At 38.1% G+C, this 15,626-nt stretch overlaps 1 protein-coding gene across 7 annotated transcripts in view; it reads right to left on the bottom strand.

Annotated features, from left to right (window-relative positions):
• Positions 1-15,626, bottom strand: part of RBMS3 (RNA binding motif single stranded interacting protein 3) — a 706,618-nt gene that overhangs the window by 311,724 nt on the left and 379,268 nt on the right. For all 7 annotated transcript variants that reach the window (XM_071735450.1, XM_071735452.1, XM_071735451.1 and 4 more), the window contains one exon: positions 10,381-10,439. In XM_071735450.1, coding sequence (XP_071591551.1) covers positions 10,381-10,439 — 59 coding nt within the window. The remainder of the gene's footprint in view (positions 1-10,380; positions 10,440-15,626) is intronic.

Below are 15,626 nucleotides of genomic sequence, written 5' to 3' on the forward strand. Positions count from 1 at the left end.
GAATTTACCCTGTAATTTACTGTGATCTGAAGTGACTGACAAGATACCTCAGGCAAGCTGGGTCACTCAGACTTTTCCTTGCTGTTACACAATTAAAGGTTGACCACAAAAGCCTTTACTTTCTGCAGAATGACATGCTTGGTTGGTTAAATATGTAGGCAATTAACATAGAGATAACATGCATTTAAATGGAGGTCCCACTGACCCCCATCTCCTGGCTCCAACATTTACTCTGAGAGCAAAAATATTCAATTAATAAAAAGCCATGAAGGGCAACAAGCCCATTTTAATTCATTTAAAAATAAATGGTGTTTACTGCTCCATATTTAATAAGTTAATAAACAACAACACTACAAGTAATACCTCAAGCAACAAGGGCATGCAGCTGAAAGATCCTTATAGAGATCATAAAAAAAAATAAATTAAACTTCTGATTTTCTCTTTGTTTAGAATAAACCAGCATTTTCTAAGAGCTACAAAGAAAACAAGGACTGTTGTCTTAAACATTTGAGCCCCATCTTTCTTGTCTCTGTCCATGTCCCAACTCAAACTGTTATGTTACTGCTTGCTGCAGTAGTTTCAATTCCCACACCTCAAGCATTCTTTACTGTTTCCACTCACCCCTCCAATACCTGTATCTCCCTCCCAAATTCCTTTTTGGGGAAAACCAGAACAAATTCCATCTCCACCACAAATGAGGAAACGGTGAGTTTCATTGGTTACTTTAGGTCAAGTAATATAAAACCCATGCCACATTTCCTTCTGTGGGAACAAAGATTCTCTAGCTGCCCATTTTCTGAAAATTTCAAACTTGATTGTACTTCAAAGTCCCAGTCTTCTGGCATATTTGCTTGAATCTGGACAATATGCTGTGAATTTCTACATGAATTAAAAATTGAAAGCTTGGAGACCCCACAATTATAAACCAAACTAAGAGATGGGTTTTTTACAAGAAAGGAAAATTGATCCATTTGTAATTTTTTTAATCAAACTTGTAATTTGGGGGTCCAGAGAAACCACATATCACACCACTGCCATCTAATGGAAGAAAACATCAGCCGATCATTGGTCCTGGGAAAGACCCAGTCAGACAAAAAAAACCAAGTAGGAGAGTTGTTTCTACCACCCCTAACATGGCCTCCTCCTTTACTCACATATAAATTTAGCTCTCCTCAAAACATTCTGGGTTGAAAAAAAACCTCACTAAATGTTATCCAAATGTATGACTGTTCTCAGGAGAGCTGCAAAACTGGCTTGGGGTTTTCTTTTTCGGAAAATTCAGTATTTAAAAAACAAATGTTACTTTATTCAATTCAAAGTCATAAGATTACTCACAGTACCTAACATCAACTGTAGACGTTGGTCTTTTTCAAAGCCCTGGGATGAAAACTCCACAGGACAAGATTAACTAATTTTTGTACAGTACAACTGTTTTAGGTTCCATTGATTAGCACCTAGAGCTGTATGGCTACCATAACCTAAATAGATGGAGTAACAGTAATGTCCACCAGTTCCTTTCTCAGAACTGGTGAGGGAGGCTTTTTTGTTCTGTGCTGAGAGAGCTACATCTTTATTACAAAGAGTTATGATTTCTCATCTGTCTTGCACATATATTTCTATTGGAGCAATCCTAGGCCACCTCTAGACAGGCAACCCTTAAATACCCAGGAAGTTACACTGTATAAAAATGATGGCACAGCCAATTAGTGTTTTACTTTCACAGTATATTATCTACCAAGAAAGAGAACATTTACTTAAATCACTTGGGTAAGATAGTTCTGCTCTTCTAAACAAAAGCCAGAGGCAAGCACAGAGGAAAATCCAAACAGGGACTTCTCTGATTGCTGGCATTTTGCAAAAGTGAAGTCGCACTGTAACTACCAGATCTGATTAAGAATGGTTCCTGTTGAGTACCTATGTTTAAGAAGAGTTTCTTGATTTGATTTATTATCAAATTGTCACTATATCAAGTAAGCATTACTTTTGCATATGCTGTATACTCAGACTGCACGTAACAGAGTCAGCTATAGCAAAACCAAGGAGCAATGCACTGTCCTCCTCTGCCTTTGCCTGGGGATTTCCACAGGTCAGCTGTTGAACTGAAGGTCTTGAGATTTCTAAGAAAACAGCTTCTCAGCAGAGTTACCACTGCTTTTGGGAGAGATCCCCTACCTCCAAGCAACCAGAGGCCAAACAGATTTAACAAAACATGAGCTGTTCATGGCACCAGAAAAAAAAGTTTAAGGTAAGTAATTCTGCAAGACAATTAAAAAAGCTAATGCACTGCAAGTCAGCTTTCAACAAAGTTGATTACGAGCTGCTGTTCAAAGTGAAAAAAAAAACAAACAAACATCCCTTCTGCTCACTTCTGTGATATGAAATAGATATTTTCAAGTCTGCTGAGACCACTAAGAGCCTACTAATGTTACTCAGTCCCAAAATGCTCTTCAAACACATGCCAGGCTATTGGCAAAGTTCTATACAGACCAGTGAATCAAAACATTAATCACTATGTGTAAATGGAAATTTTTTTTTTTTTTTTCCTGTCTCTGGCAGGAAACAAAATTAAACCAATTATTTGCCAGTGATACGGGCCTGCAAATTTTGGAAGCAGTAAATTAAGAATAATCACAGATAGGTACGTCACAGAATACTTGAACATCTTGGGTGTCCTTACAGAAAGTATTTGCAAGACCATGAGTTCATTTATGAAATGATAACAACCCAGGAAATATTTTCCTTAATTGCAAAGAAGCCATTTAAGATAGTGTCTGGGGAACTAATTAGAAAGGAGTTTCCTCTGTAGAGGACCTGGCTTTAAACTCAATGAGCAATTTTTAGAAGACTTGCTTGAGACAGAGCACTATTTAGAGGCAGTCAAGAATGTTTGCTGAGGTGCAGCAGCATCTTGCAGACATGTAGCCAGGTTTGTATCCGAGTCCTCATCACAGCAGTGCAGCAGCCAATACCACATGCTCCAGATATGGTGACTTGCTCAGCACAATTCATCAAACTTTTTCCTATTTTGCTACACTAGATGTGGAGAGCACTCAAAAACATGCAAATTGGAGAATCTCCACCTCCAAACTAAAGCAAGATTTTGTGAAACACTGGCACATTTGCCAAGACAGACGCAATGCCAGCTGGCCACTTTCCTGGCGAAAGAGTGCCAGGAAAATAGTTCACCCAATGGCTTTACATACTGCTATTGAGTGCCATTATGTTCCATTGCTTCATTCTGTTACCTAAAAATCTGAAAACATATCACCTGTAAGCTCAAGGCCATAGCTACATATACACATGCACTTTTTTCCCTCCATCTAGTACCTGCTAACTTCTTGAAATAGTCAAATTTATAAAGCATCATAATTCATGAGCCTGCAGATCAAACAAATTCTCATTTGATAAGATGGGTGTGAACTTGCAAGACTTCACTGGTGAGTGAACAACCTTACAGTTTTTAATTGGTAATTCTTTTCATTTTATTTTGATGTGTGCCTGCCTTTGAGGTGTTTAGATGTCTCTCTCAGATATTTTTCATATAGATTTGGCACCTAGCCTCATGTTGTTACAAAGTAGTATCACTTTTTAATTTAAACAGAAATTAAAATTACTTTACTAATACAGGAGAAAAACTAAAGTTTAAAAAAACTGAAAAAAACCCAAAAAAACAAAGCCATCACACATTTACAAATTTTAAACAATGAACCTCATCATGTTTCAGTAGAGCTCACTATTCAAAGACTTAGCACAGCTAATTCAGGAGATGGGATTTTATCAGCTGGCTTGCTAACCAAAATTGGCAAAACCCAGCATAGTTTTCACTCTCTGTTCAAGAGACTCAGGACCAGAAAAGTTGGGGCTGCTACAGGTCAGTAGTGAGAGAGAGTAGCAAAACCATAAGTTAAAAATTGCTAAGCATCTACCCACACTCAGCATCTATCCCACCTTCATAAATGCCTCCTTGTCAGAAGACCTGCCAAATTAAAATATTCTGCATCACTACACTTTTAATAACTTCTGAATTATTTTGTCTTTCATTACATAAAACTTTGGAATGGATAAAAAAAAGAAAAATAAATCAAAATGCAAACAAACAAAACTAATGCACAAAAAAATGCACCACATCTATTATCTATCTTGGCATTGAAAATAGGGTTGATTTCTTTTTTACACAAGTATAGAGTTTCAAAATTAAATAAGTCTGTTTTACAAATTATTTACTTTCTACAAGATCCATTTCCCCTTGAAGCACGCTGTGCACGCCCTCCTAGTGTGAACAGTTTACAGTCTGTGATCAGGCACAGACCTACTTGGCTGGATTTTTTTCACTCTCAAAATGGCAATTCTGAGAATCATAAATAACACAACACTGTTATTGCAATTTGAGCTTATTCCCAATAAATAAAATTTATTAACTAAATAGCTTTCTATGCAGCTTAGCTCATTCTTTACTAGCTTATTATTTTACACAGACTTCCTTCATGTTGCTAGTCACAACCAAATTGTGCCATCTCAAGTATAACAGGAAAAGGAATTAATAAATATAAAGAGAAAATGTGTAATCTCATAGGCACACAAATAACCTTTAGTCTTCAGAGAATATGTGCAAAAAAAATGACTTTCTAAAATTTAAAGTTAAGAAGGTGTTTTTTCTAACATACACACCTAATACATGCTTACAGGCTTTGTTTATCCAAATACCAGAGCAGAAGTCTCCTGCTCATTGAGCTCCAATACATTAAGGTACTTAAGGATGCTGGGGAACTTAAGCAGATGAGTATCACCACTGACACAAGGCAGGACAGACTCCTTTTGGGAGTTATGAAGCAGCACTTTATCATGCCATTCCAATTATCTCCAACACTTATAGTAAGCCTCCAGTTATCCCATTTTTGTTACACAAATAAACTCTCAATTTATAAAATAGGTCATGGTAAATTTTAAGTCCAGTCTAAAAACAGCAAGGCAACTGGAGAAACAAAATTGTATGTGATTTATGGTGGGTTAACACAGATGACCTCATGGCATTTTTTTACCATAAACCCACCGCAATCCTAATGACTGCATATCTGCATCCCCAGTTTTCGTATTTTAAAAATTAATAGATCATTGCCAACATTTCTCAACAAGAAAAATGTCACAATGAAATATTAAAATTATAAATAGAGTCTCTGTAGTTCCCCTCATCATGTTAGGCACATTTCCCTCCTAAGAAAAACACTGGTATTCAACAAATCAAGTCACGCATGGTTTGAAAAAATATACATAAAATGAAGGATATGCAGTTGAAGTGTTTGTCTCCTACACATTACTGTGATTCATAGGTTTTATTTATTAAAAAAAAATAAAATCCCACAGGTGGGATTTTGGACTTTTACTCATTCTTCCATGCTCATCTTCTAGGGTCCTAGTGAAATGCTCAAAATCATGAGCTCCTGATTAAACCAGAAAGTAAATCTGCATGCACGCAATTAAAGTGTCTGCAAGGGCAGATGCAGATGACAGTAATTCATACTCTAAGAAATGGGCTTGTGTATTTGGCAGATTAACTGTTCTGTATTCCATTGCTATGAGGTATGGAAACTGTACTGTGAAACAACCATTACTCATTCCCTCGGCTCTAAGCACGTAGGTCTATCAAAGGCAAGCCAGGCTGGAGAGGGTGGGGGGAGAGGGCTGGAAAGAGAAGAGTCTACACATTTCAGATTAACGCTTCCCTTGAATGGTTTCCTTTATTTCATTCCCCCTATTTTTTAAATTAGCAAATACAGTAGGCCCAGAAGGAAAATGTGCAAGGGGGAGAGGGAAGGGAGAGGGAAAAAGCCAAAGCAGCCAATACTCTGACTTGTTCATTAGGGTTTTTGTGCTTGAACATCTGAATAAATCATGTGTCTGTTTTTCATTATTCTCCATATGTGATCGTTCCCTGCTTTGTTCAGTGATTTCTGGCCATTTTGTCATGACTGTGCTTATTTTGTTTTATATATTGCTGTACTACAAGTCCTCTGCCTGACTTAGCAGTTATGCCACCAACAAAGAGCAATCTGAAAACGAGAAGTTACATCAAAAGGTTTCCTTAGTGAACTCCCTTGCAGCATATATGATTACTTTAGACCCAACTGCTTAATTCATACCAGGGAGAAATCCTCAGATAACATTCTTCCTTAGCACAACAGGAATCCAGTGGGAGTCTTTTTTAGAAGTCCGAGGGATAGTGGGGAATGTCTTAAAGTCCACTGGAGCGTTCTCCTTGGTTTTCCAAGAGGAAACCTAACACTCCTCACTAAGAAGCAGCCTATTTTAACAGAGCCACATGCAGATCCATGGAATATCTGAAATAATTTCTTTGCTATATTAACTATTTTCCACTTTTGGCTCTACTCTGTATCTTTGTCAACATGCAAATTACACTGAAATAGATTTTGAAATCTCCAGTGACATGAGAACAAACTATCATCTCCTTGAAAGCAGTCCACCCTATCACACTGTATAAACATCACAGGATGATGTGTTCATTTAACAGGGTATCTCATACTTTGCAGAAGGTGAGTGAGATCCAGATGACTAGGAAGGAGCAATGGAAATGCCTATAGGTTTTTTGCTTTGGTTTAGTTTTGTGGGGGTTTTTTTTCGTTGGTTTTTTTTTTTTTTTTTTTTTAAAAAAAAAGGAAGGGATGCAGCTCCCAGTGAATTAGAGACACTTTAATACAGTTTCAGCTTCTAGAAATTCCTTGAAGCAGTCATAGAAATCTATTCACAGAACCTCACAGGTAGCAAGTGATTAGTATCATATAGCACGGACTTAGCAAGAACAAATAGTGTTTCATCATATGTCCACCTAGAAGTATGTAATTAGACTTATAGATAGGTAAATACTATATATTTTAGTTAAACCTTGGTGGTCTCTCATAACTTGAGCAGATGGGAGAAATACAGTCTAAATAAAACGGCTGCAGTGTAGGTGCTGAGCTGATCAGCAGATCCGTTTAACAAAAATAGAATTTCTCAATGGCTCACTCTTGCACTGCCTGACATACTGAGAACGTTTCTTTGAAAGTCTTCCCCAGGTTTGTTATTATTCAGTCTTTTCCAAATTATCTTGTCCAGTGGATTACAGAAATCATTTATTAACTGTGAAGAGGATACTACAGAGGTAAGTGCTGCAAGCACTCTGGAGACTTATGATTTGAGAATAATCTTAGCAAGTTAAGGAGCACCTGGAAAAAAAAATAGGCTAAAATTCAATACAGACAAATGAAAAGTACTAGCCTTAGGAGGGAATAATCAACAACATAGAGCAGAGCACACAATAAGGAAAACCTCACCGGCAGCAGCGCTAGAGAAAAGAATAAGAGAATGAGGACTGCAGAGAATCTCTTAGCATAAATCAGCACTGCTGTTCTCATGCAAGTCCCTGTGCCACAGAAATATATCTATATTTTAAATATACATAGTTATTTACATTGATATATCAACAAAGAGGAGAGTTACATGACTACAGAGAAAACAAATGAAATAACCTTTCAATACTATTGAAAATTTAAGCTGTCTGGCTTTCTGTGCCTAGCTCTAAGGTTGTCAAGTAAGACATGAGCTAATTAGAGAAACCAGCAAAGTAAAACATAATCAGAAACTGAAATCAAATTGCCTTTAAGGAAAATGTGAAAGGATTAAGATTTAGTCTAAAGAAAAGATATGACAGATGTATAGCAGTCTTCAAATGTATGTTTGCTGCAAAGAGAAAAGGAATAAACTGTTCTGTGTTTCCACTGTGGATTAAAAAAAAACAAAAAAACAACCAAACAAAAAAACAAAAAGAAAAAAGAAGCAATAGTCTTAAATTGCATCAAGGGAGATTTGGCTTTGACATTAGGAAACATTTCATTATAGTGAGGAGAGGGAGTACTATCACAAGTTGCCTGAGGAGCTCGAGGAGACCACTGCTGGAGGCCTCTGAGCAAAGGATACTCTCAGAGGTGGGTTAGAGATGGTCTTGCCCAGAGGCAGAGGAATAGACCAGCTGACCTCTTCCACTTCTGATTCCTCTTCTTGTTTGTTTCTTCCCACCCCACACCCTACCCCTTTCCCTCCCCCCCTTTTTTTTTTGGTAACCTTACTGAAGAGGAAGGAAACTGCACCCAGCATTTGCACGCAGCAAAATGTCTACTCTTTTTATGCCACTAAACATACTGTTAATAAATCCAATTATGTTTATGATCTTTTAATGGCACCACTTATGTCTTAAAGATCCATCTTCAAAAATACAAATAAATGTCTCTGCCCTACAGTGTAATACAACAATGTGAAAGCAAACTTTCACAAAAATCCAACTTACTGTTACACGGCCCCTACAATAATCCCAAAGCTTATTATAACATAAAGAAGACCAAACCCAGATGTTTTTCTTTCTTCAAATTCTACCATTCACATTCTTTACAATGTTTTTGGTTCACATCTTGTATTCTGAGAACAGGCCTATTCCTTTCCTTGTTTACCGCTGGCAGTGGGAAAGGAAAGAAATTCTGATCACGTGCCACCACATTTGTGGAATGCTTACAAGTCATATGCATTTAAAAACAAAACAAAAAGCTAAGAATTATAATTGAGCATGCTTTCTCCAGGTTCTCTCCACCAACCTTTAAGCACCCCATCAAAGCACCTACACTGACAATAATGGTCTCACACAACCAAGATCAGTGGAGGCAAATAACGGATTTCATCTCTTTAGTCAACATACAGCCCAGTTCAAATCCCATCAAATTTCATCTGTTTGATTTCTGTTGCCACTTCAGGTGTACAAATTTCATTTTAAAAAAAGATGAAAAAAGGATGAAGTTGACACGTGAGAGAACACATGCACGTATGGCAGTGGGAAGGGGGACAAGGAGCTACCCCAAAGGAAGGTCTTAGCTGAAGTGTAAGACAGTGAAGATCAATCCCAGAGTAACCCCCACCTACCTGATCACAAATTTCCTATTTCTCATCCCTCCTCACATCAGCACCTCAAGCTCCTCCAGCTATTCTATGCCTAAGCCCCAACTCCTTCCTACCCCAGACCCCTGTCCCCAAGCACCCCTACCCCAAAGCCCTTCCTATCCCACCACTGCATTCTTCCTCCATGTTAAAGCAGCTCAGAGCCCATTTGATCCACGCAGCCCCTTTGTAGGTCCATCATGCTACAAGGCTTCTCTCACTTTACAACTCCCAACACTGCCTCCAGGTCTTGGACCTTCCAGTCACACAGTACCCCACAGCAGGCTCAGCCATCTCCTGCCAGCACTCATCTCTGTTCCCCCAACCACCCTGCCAGGGCTTTCTGCTCTTGGGCTAGCCTGCCCTCCAACAGCCTCTATTCCTTCATAATACCATTTTAAAAAAAACAAAAAACAAACCCAATCCCAAACCAGGTCTTGTTCTTAGTGTGAGATTCAAAGAAATGCTGAACGGTATTATCAGAATCCTGCCATAACAGCGTTCCAAGGAAAGAAAGTGCATGTTCAGGCAAAAGTAAATGCATGAAAGTACCACTTTTGACTATGTCCCATGACCAGACGGGATAGTGGAGTGTTCTAAGAGTAGACTTTTAGTCTTAACTTTTCTTTCAACTTACTTTTTTCTTGAGCACCTAAAGCAATGCTGTTGCTGGCAACAGAATGTTGTTGGCAGACAACAGATAAAGGCACACACTTCTACAGACTTTAGGAATATCTCTTTCAGAGATGGCAGCATTTTGTCCCATCTCATAATTTGTTTTTTCTTTTTACTAACTCATCCAAAAATGTTGTCCAGAATATGGTTTTTATCAGAAAAAAATATAGCTATAAACATACACAAAACATAGTATATTTCAGTGAAATATATATGAAATATATTCACAAAAAATAAGAAGACCATAAAACTGGAAGGAGAAGCATTTTTACATCTTGGTATTGTAACTTATGAATCTATATGTGTTAAGGAGCATTTTCTTGTTCTAGCCGCATAGTCCAAAGCTTCACAAAAATAGAAAAATTAAGCCAGGTTTTGCTTAGGAAACTTTTCCCAAAGGTTTCTCATTTTTATATAGGAAATCTATTTGCATCACTGATGATATCGTTCAATCAGACAGCACTATGTGGTTAGAAGGTAATTTACTTTTCTGCTCAAAGCAATTTGATACTTGTTCTGATTTGTGATTTTCATTTTGTTTGTTAATGAAAAAAATTAATGAGCAATGTTACTGGAAACACAACTCAAAGCTTTGGCATTATTAAATATGTTTGTAATATACTGTACATTATGTTGATTGCACAGTTGGAGCCAAAGACTTGGCAGTCAAGCCACAAGTCAATCATTCAAACAGAAAGTGAACTCACGGGGTGGATGTTCTGCACGTACCTTTGCACTGATTTGTGTTTTTGTCAAGAATTGCCTTTGTAGATACAATTTTCCCATACCTATGGAGAAAACAAACAATAGAAATACATGTTATCATATCTCATTAACAAACATAGTTATCTTTGCACATGTTATTTATATTATATTCTAGGAAGAGATCTAGTGTTCTTGAAAAATGTTTGTCTCATACTCCTGGAGAGGTTCCTTCTGCCACTGCAATTCAGTAAACACCTTTAGAGTTCAAATGAAAAGCACTGGACATTTGCTACACTCTGTCCATCTCTGGTCACTGTGAGCGAGATTCATAGAAATGCATAATTTCAGCATAAATGCTGATTATAGTAAGGATTTTAGGGTATCAACATTAGTAGATGTTTCTTTGGTTAAATTAGTTAGGTTTGCTTAAAATTGTGGGGTTTTTTCATTCTTAGCTGCCAAACAAGGTTTGTTTTAATACAGATAGAGTAGATACCCTCCATGCCTGTGGGTAGGAGAGGGTGACCCAATGGATCAATCCCAGTGCTCCTGCCCATGGAGCTCAGCATAAAATGGCTCCTCGAGTAGCTCCCTCCTGGCCTCTCTTGCTGGAGTCTGTTGTTTGTATTTGTTACCTCTGCTTCAGGTGCTCCTGAATCCTGTTTTCTCACTGGAGAACATTGTTCACCAGGACAGGTCACCTTCCCCTGCCTTCTTGAGTAGGATCAGCTTGGCTGCTCCAAAGTTTTTATGAACTGTCACTTGGACCCTGGACTTGGGCACTCCCACCTGGTCCTGAGTCCAGTTTAATAATTTTCTGGTTGGGAAGTAATTATCAGCTGAGGAGTGTGGGTTCCCCATTTACATATTTTTTTTTCTTCAAACCTTAAAGTCTCTCTCCCTTATTCCCTTTTTCATCTTCTCCTGGGCCAGTACTGAGAGGATAACAGAGAATATTTGTCACCCAGTTATCAGCTAAAACCATGAAACATTTGGAAGCCTTTTCCATGGAACACAACTTTTACAATCAATGAAGGATGTAATACTATAAAAGATTATAATAAGATTGTATCTTCTAATGACAAAGCTAAACACATGGAAAAATAACCAACATTTCATCAATTATAAACCACTGAAATGTATGCCAGACCATATTTTATTTGGTTTGGTTTTTTATTTGGTTAATCCCTATTAACTACAATATAAATTTGGTGCTAGTGAATTCTACTTCAGAAACCAGATTGTGGAAGACCTGCAATTCCTTTCTCTGCCTTAGGAGGAAACCCATATCTCCTCCTATTCAGAAAGGGACTGTAAGGGCAGCTAGGGCACTGTACCACATATTCAAGACCACACTCTTCTCTATCATCTCTGTCATACCAGTCTGCAAACATACCCAGTAAACCAGGAGAGAGAAAAAAAAAAACAAAACAGGAAGATCACTCATAGAAGAAAAGAGACCTTTGGATTTCAGCCTAGTACTGAAAACAGCAAATGCTTCAATCTCTTATGAAGAAGGAGCAGCACCAATGGGAAAGACCTAAAGATACTCTTTGGAACAATCAAAGAAGATGTGAGGCAATTTTGTGCCTTACAGAAAGTTCTTAGTTGAAGTGTCCACACAGCGAGTGATATATAATCACTCAGTATAACCTAAAGGCCACTGTCTCTCCATCTCTCTTTATTTGTGACTGATGGAAAGTGAGACTTTCCATTTCACTGTTTATCCTTTCCCTAACAACCCACAAAAGCATTTGTTTCCATTTTACTTTCATTTTTGGGAGAAAAAAACTAAACAAAACGAAACAAAAAACCATGCATTGCTTTGTTTTATTTCAGACTGGAACTAGTCAGGAGGAGAGCAAACTGACCCTAAGGCATTAACAATTTGTGCAATCTAAGTTGAACACAAATTTACCCATCTCTTAGGGACCAAAAAATTGTACAAGCCTTCCTCCCCTCCACACACACCTCTTTTTTTTGCTGGCACTGTAGAAAGGCAGGATTTTGTGCCCTGAGAGCAGACATAAACCATTCTACAGGCCACCACAATGGGTAGTTGTGGATCTATTTTGCCCTAGATGGCTCCACTCCAGACACACACATAACAGATTTCATGTTAACCCTGAGAGCACATGCTGTTCTAATCTCAGGTATTTCTAGATTTGGGGCCTTTACACTCATGTATGTTCCACTTAATTTTACAGTTCTTTATGGTAATACCTGAAGTTGACTTTGGCCTCAAAGACATTAGAGCACATATCTTAAGAAGGCAAAGGCAAATTCTCTGCCAGTGTGATTTACGGCTGCTCAGCGAGCCAACTTACCCAGCAGGAAACTTGGCCAGTTCAGTACATCTTCATTTATTTAATTTACATAGATTTAAAATTAAATACATGCAGAAAAACATGCCTAGCTTGTACAGTTAAGAGCCTCTAAAAGATACATGGAAAAAGGATACAGCAAAAATCAGCAGCTAACCCACAACAACCTCAAATAAAACACAACCCCTGCCCAAGCTGCCAACAACAGAAACACCCAGCTTCCATTTCAGTCCAACCACTCCTAATGAATTGATATGTTGTTTCATCAAAGTCAGGTGAGAGCTACAAGTTAACAATTCCTTGCCAGCAGAGACAGGGCATTTGTGATTCCACTGATTTTATTACAGATTTCTCAGTGTTATTTGCTACATGCTGTGATGCTGCGAAAACTTAGTTACACTAGAGATTTTACAGAAGTACTTCAGCTCAGAAGAGGTTTCCTCCCACATGTAAAGTTATCTGTGCACCTTCCCATTTGCAAAAACAGACATCAGAGAGGTAAGAGGCACCACAATAACAAACACTGCTATAGGCAATTAGCCATATGCAGGCGATTTAATCTACAGCAATAAACCGTGAGCTCTACCACAAGAAAGTAACTGGAATTAATTTGGACACTGTTTTCCTAAATATTTCAAGCAATTATTTTACAGTAATCAGAACATCAGTTCTGATGAAGAATGTTAGTTTGCGTGCTGCATGAAATCAGGAAGGTATTTTGTTCCTACAAATGTAGTCATATTTTTTTCCTGCATGTGTGGAGAGTAGTATTAAGTTATGCCTCTTCTCCAAAGTTGTTTAGCTTTCTGCTTGTGTGAACTTAAATGGATTTGATTTACCCAGAGGCACCAAAAATGTATTCTTCAGTAGGAACACCCACAGAAATAAGGATAAAATGAATTACAAGCTGGCCTCTAGCTTTCTTATATTTAAATAGAAACTAGTATAAAATTCAACAGTCTGCACACCTCTGTTCTACAAGCTGGTGATATCATCAGTGAAAAAACCACAAGGTATAGTTTGCTTTTTGTGAGAAAACATGAGCACTGGTTTCCTCCTGAGTTATGGTGCATGGAGGCATTCTTTCAAAAAAGTTGAATCAAAAATTCTGGTCAGAAAAAAGATAATTGTAGAACTGAGCTTATCTCAATACCTTATTACCAACCCTTCAACCAATGCCCGCATCATTAAGGATAACCTTATTGGATCACAGTGTCCAAGGGAAAAGACGTAATGAATCTATTAGATGGCTACTTCAAGAATGTGTCTGCTGAAAATCAGAACTGAAATAATTACTCAAGAGATTTCCAGACATACACAATGTATATGTATGCTCTTTTTCAATACACTCTTCCTGAAGCATTACCTGAACGCATTAAAACATAAATATTTTTTTTCATATTTTTTATATATATATATATATATAATCCTTCATATTCCATTATGCTATGTTTTTTCAAGTAATAATTTTCATTTAAAACCAGGCAATCAGATATTTGAAAAAACTTCCATGTCAGAAGCCACTATCCAGACTAGAACTTCATCTCATTAAAGAAGGACCCGTGCAGCAAGGTGGTGACTTGTTGTCTTGTTTCTCATAATGCATAAGGACTGCCAAGAAAATTATACAGTGTAAAGATTACAGAAGGTGGTGCTTCCTCGGAAGTCAAAGTTACTTATGGAACTCATACTTATGGCCCATGCTGATGCCTCACAGAGCACAACTTTACAAAAACCTATCAGATGGATGGAAAATCAATCACAAATTCAAAGCAAAGACACATTTGTGGCCCTGAAGGTCATATCCTGTCAGAAACTGGGAGAGGATATCAGAGTAGTTTCATCACATGCTTTCCCTGTTTTAACATCATGTACCTCAATAGATGCCGAAACAAATTCTTGTCTGACCCAGCCCAGTCATTCTTACATTCCAAGAGAACATGAATTCAGAGGTGGAAATACCTTCCTACAAACATAAACATTTTTACTGTCTCTTGTATATATTATTTGAGGGGAAAATTGTTCAAGTAATCTGATATCCACTATTAAAATTATGAAGGTCACTTAAAACACTTCACTTATAAACAGCTGTAATGGACACCGTGCCACACAGAGGGGAGGATTAAAGTAAGTTCCCATGGTTCTGTGCAAAATCTCCCTGTTGAGTCCTGGCCACAGAGCTAGTTAAAAAGATCTCTCCCAAGATCCCAATCACATTATGCCCAGTGTTTTCTGACTACTCAGCAGACTTGGGAAAGATGCAACAAGTGGAGAATAAACCCTTAATGTACATCAAAGCTGAAGTATCAATAGATCCTTTCAAAAGCTTGAAGGCAGGCAGTCGATCAGCATTTACACTGCAGACAAAGCTCATCCCAGTCATTCCCAGGAAGTTATTTGGTAACTGCTATTAAAATAGAGAGAGAGCCTGAAGAAAGCACTTGAGCTGCAAGCGATACCACTTTTCCCACTGCCCACACCAATCCCAAACTGACCAGAATTAAGCACACAAAGGAGTCAAGTCATTTTTCCCTCTGCCTGTGGGAAGCCAGAGGTACAGAGGAAGGCAAGTGGGTGAACAGGGTTAGGAAGGAAGTGAGATTCAGCTGTGGATAAGCTCTGTGTAGAGGAACCAAGCACCACCCACTCAACTGCTGGCAAGTAATACATCAAGGTGGGAAGCCTGCTGAGGAACAGCCCCCAACAAGAGACACTGGGTCAAAGAAGGAATTTCTTGGGAGAGAATCTGGTCACAGTAACTCAAACTTTTCAGCTTTTCCACAGAATTACAGAAAAAAAAAAAAAAAAAAAAAAAAAAAAAGCCCCTGGGATAGGCACATCTTATTCTGTCTTTCAAGCCAGCCTCCAGGATGGATGCTGCAAGTCCTGTAATGCAGAACAGTCAGACTGGACAGGCTGAGTGAGACTCACCACTCACCCAACCTA

The sequence above is a fragment of the Heliangelus exortis genome, chromosome 2 (assembly GCF_036169615.1).
Source record: "Heliangelus exortis chromosome 2, bHelExo1.hap1, whole genome shotgun sequence".
NCBI classification, from domain to species: domain Eukaryota; kingdom Metazoa; phylum Chordata; class Aves; order Apodiformes; family Trochilidae; genus Heliangelus; species Heliangelus exortis.